Source organism: Engraulis encrasicolus, chromosome 8 (genome assembly GCF_034702125.1).
Source record: "Engraulis encrasicolus isolate BLACKSEA-1 chromosome 8, IST_EnEncr_1.0, whole genome shotgun sequence".
In the NCBI taxonomy this organism is placed as follows: domain Eukaryota; kingdom Metazoa; phylum Chordata; class Actinopteri; order Clupeiformes; family Engraulidae; genus Engraulis; species Engraulis encrasicolus.
Window position 1 is genome coordinate 45,078,691 of NC_085864.1, and position 5,000 is coordinate 45,083,690.

General features: G+C 43.2%; 1 protein-coding gene across 1 annotated transcript in view; it reads left to right on the top strand.

The window, feature by feature from the left end:
* Positions 1-5,000, top strand: part of yap1 (Yes1 associated transcriptional regulator) — a 56,588-nt gene that overhangs the window by 47,086 nt on the left and 4,502 nt on the right. The window contains exon 6 of the mRNA XM_063205828.1: positions 3,129-3,265. Coding sequence (XP_063061898.1) covers positions 3,129-3,265 — 137 coding nt within the window. The remainder of the gene's footprint in view (positions 1-3,128; positions 3,266-5,000) is intronic.

Consider the following 5,000-nt stretch of genomic DNA (forward strand, 5'->3'; position numbering starts at 1 on the left):
CAAAGGTTCCATGAGCCGCTATCTTTGTGTACAAATGGAACATGGAAGTCAATGGGATTAGCCTAGCTCAGTGGTGCTCAAACTATGGTACGCGTACCACTGGTGGTACTTGAGACATCTCTGGTGGTACTTGGAAGAATAATTTTATGTTCATTGATTTGAAGGCTTTCAGCTAGAACAGCATGATCATAACCACCGTTTGTATTGCTGGCGCCTGGTAATCAGTTGGCTGAAAATTATGACAAGTGAAACTGAGCCAGCACTGACTGGTAGCCTACCAGTACAGTTGCATTTTCAAAATCAATCGAGGCAACCCAAAAAGGACGTTTGCATTACAGTCTACATTTTCGTCATGCTGGATGAAGGCCTTTAGTATCTAATGTTGGTTGTCAAGGTGGTACTCGGAGGGCTCAATATTTTCTCAGGTGGTACTTCACACAAAAAGTTTGAGAACCACTGGCCTAGCTCTTACTTCCATAGCTCTGACAGTTAGGAGAAGGTGCATTCAAGCCAGTGACACTTTTCGAAATTAAAAACAGCATCTAAATGTGTCCATTCAGCACATAACGTTGTGTCCTGATCTAGGATCACTGATTTCACTTAGTTGTCTTTGAGCTTGCCTATAGTCTACTCACAGCTCCCACTGTGTAAGAGTTCAAGAACAATTCCTAAGAAATGCAATTGTCTGTCAATTTGTGGTCAACTGTCCTCTTTTTTGAATAGTGATGCAATGAGTATGACCTTGGAAGAGATATCCATACGTACTTGTCGCCCCTGAGTCACAATTATGGTGAGTGAGTCAAAAAGGCAAAACGTTCCCGTAGTCGAGTTGCAATAGGTCCCTGCCTTGTTGTGTCATTAAGGCTGTTTACAAAAAAAAAGAAAAAAAAATCTTTCTCAATCGTTTGTTGAAATGGGAACCAGATTTGTTGCTTCATGGCCATGGAGGGATGGGCTTTGTAGCCTACTCGCATTCAGCTGCAGACGTTATGCCAGAAACCCAAGTTTAATTGTCTCGGTTTTCTCTGCATTCTCGCTCCCTCCTCCTTTTTTTATTCTCTTTAAAAACGATTTCCTTTTGTTAAGTAAAAACAAGACGGGTAGGCCACTTTGGTTACAATTGTAAGCTGCAGTGACCTTTTAACGGATTGACACGTCAAATGTCCTGTGTTGATCAGGAGTTTTTTCTTTCTTTTTTTTTAAGTCCTCAGGCCCTTAGCACAGCGCCTGTTATAACCTTACTGTCACCAAAATTGTAATGGCTATGTCTTAATCTGTTACTTAAGGCTCTTGGTAATGTCATAGCAATGTTGTTATGATGTAAAAATTGAGTATTTTCAGCAAATAGTGAATAGACCGCAATAAGAGGCTACTGCAAGTCTGTCACTTTATGTCTGTCCTGTGGTGTATGTTGTTGCTGTATGTGCTTATGTCTTGCTGCACACCTAATCGCCCCTTCTGGGGACAATAAAGTTGAAAAGTTGAAGTACCTGACCTCTATTAAATTAATTAGGGATCTAGATAGGCATCAGTGCATTGCAGCCGCTACGCATATTTAAATGCGGCCAGACTAAGGAAGTCATGAGAGAGATTTTCTGGCACCGTGTGTAGATCAGGCTTCACAAGATTCCACCTCACTTGTGACAAGTTGTCTTAAAAGGAAATATTAGGTAGTTTCTCCTCACGTTTCACAAGATTCCACCTCTTGACAAGTTGGCTTAAAGAAATATTAGGTAGTTTTTCCTCACGTTTCACGAGATTCCACCTTTTGACAAGTTGTCTTAAAGAAATATTAGGTAGTTTCTCCTCACGTTTCACCCTACAGGTGTGAGGCGGAATTGAGTCTCAGTCAGAATGCAAAGTTTAGTACTCAGTGCTATAACAGCCCATGGAGTATAACGAAGCAAATCTACATGCTTCTCATCTATTTGTAACTTGGTGACCTACTGCAATTATTATGTAAGGCAGATTGTTTTAAAGTGAAGTAAAAGCATAATGAATGCTGCTCTAAAGGCCACTGTGAGTCACTAAAGGTTATTTATTTCCACTGCCAGTTTTCTGGTAGGCCTACAGCTCGACACAGCGTGACTCCGGCGCCACTTTTTGCTTTACCTGTACGATTGAGCTGTGTCGTGCCCCAATCGAAAAGCAAAAAGTGGCGGCCGAGTAGTGCTGTGTCGAGCTGTACCGGATAGGAAACAGGCAGTGGAAATCAGGGCCCGCAAACCAATATTGCCTGCAGCATCGCCTCCATTTTGACTCCTGTTTAGACGGTGAGGTGGAGACTCTTCCCATGATCTCCTAGAACGCAGGAAGTGGCTTTCCTCTCTCTCTCTCTCTGTCTGTCTGACTATAGTATACACTCACTGTGAGCATAATGAAACTTAAACCTTTGTATTTGAGTCAGTGTTCGTTTGTCTCTGTGGAAGAGAAGAGGTGGGGAGTGTGTGGTTCGGCTCGGTGCTTGAACAATGCGTTCCCTCTTTTTGTGCGTTCCAGCCCTACCTTGGCTTAACGGTAGAGCACTTGTCTGCTACATGGCCGACGCAGTCGATTCCAGCTCGCGTCCTTTGCCGATCCTTCCACGTCTCTCTCTCTCCCAAACGTTTCCTGTCTTTCTCTCGAACTGTCCTGTTACTATTGGTGTGGATCGGCACTGCCCTCCCGATCCGATTCGATCACGATTCGGGAGGTAGCGATGCGGTTCGATTCGATTCTATGCGATCCGATCCGATCCGATCCGATTCAATTCTACAATGCATTACATATCTACTGAAAGCAAAGAAAATGTTTAATCAGTCATGATGAGGCAATACAAGTAGTCAGATACTGAGCAACAATTTATTGGCTGTATCAGTCTGTATCAGTCTTGCAATGTTTTGAAGTGCTTTTATTTAATTTAACATTCATTTTCAATATACATGGAAGTAATTGAAACTTAAAAAATTGCTGGATCGATTCTGGAAATGGTCGTATCGATTCTGGATCGTCCATGCCCCGCATTGGATTGCATTGCAGAATCGATCATTGTTGACACCACTACCTGTTACTAATAAAATCTTAGAGACCAACAAAAAAATCATGTGTATAATCTTTTTATGCATCCCCTCCCCTTCCCCTCCCTGCAGGAGCTGGCCCTGAGGAACCAGCTGCCCACCGCCATGGAGCAGGACGGGCCCGGCACCCAGAACTCCATCTCCTCCCCCGGTATGGCCCAGGACGCACGCACCATGACCACAAACAGCTCCGACCCATTCCTCAACAGGTGAGCGGCGCGGGCATGCGCAGCAGGGATGGATGATATGTGTGTTTTATGAAAGCAGAGAATGCATTGCACATCAGTGGCACAGATGCTGGACAAAACAAAATAACTTAAGTAAATGGTAAATGTCCGCAATACTATTAAAGCTACCAGTTGTTAAATGCAACAATGTTTTGGAAATAAGCTTATTCTGCACCTGTACTTGAGTTAAATAATTGAGTTTTACCATTCTCCTGTACTTTCAACCGTTCTCTGAGTATGGCAGTGCAACTTTTACCTCCATGCTAGCAGTTAACATCGGGTCCTATGAGACCAGCTGGCGGCTAACTGGTCTCATGACAAAAAAGTGACAAAAAAGTATATTCTATTCTTATGTATTCTATTCTATTCTATTCTATTCTATTCTATTCTATTCTATTCTATTCTGTTCTGTTCTGTTCTGTTCTGTTCTGTTCTGTTCTGTTCTGTTCTGTTCTATTCTATTCTTTACCTGGCAATCCCTGTGACAGTCACTGTAGTACACTTTGTTGTGTCATACAGTCGTTATATATCTCTTTATCATATTTTTATTTCATGTTTATCAGTTGCAGCATATTTCATTTCCCAATAGATGAGACTGAAAAGTAGTTTCACATTTAGGTAATATTGTCATGTATTTTTCATGCAGGCTCATAGTTTCAACATATTGCTCAACAGGTGTGAAGTCGAGGAGACTGGGCATGTTTTACGACAGACATATTTATTATGCTATAGTTTAATATATGCTCAGGTAGCTTCCTGGTTTCGCCATACAGTACATCGCCCCATCCAGCTTTCACATAAACCCTTCAGTTCAAACACACAACTTACAAAAACAACGGCGATAACCTGAAGCCTGAGATGAGTCACTTGTGTGAAGAAGAAGAAAAAAAAGTGAATGAACACAGTGCGGCTTTGTGAGTAACATACTGAGCGGAAGGACTTAATGTGACATAAACAAACAGAGTATGCAATCAGGTTCGGCCGGCAGTGCTGTAATAAACTGGAGATGTTAGAAAACCTCACAGGACAGTGACTCACAGAGCAGAGGCTCTGACTGGAGCGCATTGTTGTATGGTTCGCCCCCTAATGGTCAGTGTGGGAACTGCATGTTTTTATTAACCACCGTCACAACGCCGTCAAAAGGGGCCCCATCATGCATGGCGGTGACTTGGAACGCCAATAGAGGGAAGGAAAGCGGATATGGTTCAGCGACCCGCCGTGGCCTTCTGACCTGTGGGCTACAGGCAGGCAGGCACCACCAGGCAGGCAGAAACCCTTACACTGGGCCTCAAGAGAAAGAAAAAAAATACTTGAAGGAGTTTAAAAGGCTGCCTTTGTAGAAGGAGAGGACGAGCAAATTACACAGGGAGAGAGAGAGAGAGAGAGAGTGAGAGAGAGAGTGAGAGAGAGAGAGAGAGAGAGAGAGAGAGAGAGAGAGAAAGAGAGAGAGAGTGAGTGAGAGATAGAGAGAGAGAGAGAGAGAGAGAGAGAGAGAGAGAGAGAGAGAGAGAGAGAGAGAGAGAGAGAGAGAGAGAGAGAAAGAGAAAGGTAGAATAAGAGCGAGGACAGAGAGATTGCTAGATAGGAAGACAAAAAGGGGGAAAAAAGAGAGACAGACGACGGCAGGGAAAGAGAAGGATACAGAGAAAAGAGAAACGAAAAGAAGAAAAGAAAAGATAGGAGAGAGACACGGCTGCTTGCAATTGGTCTGGTGTGT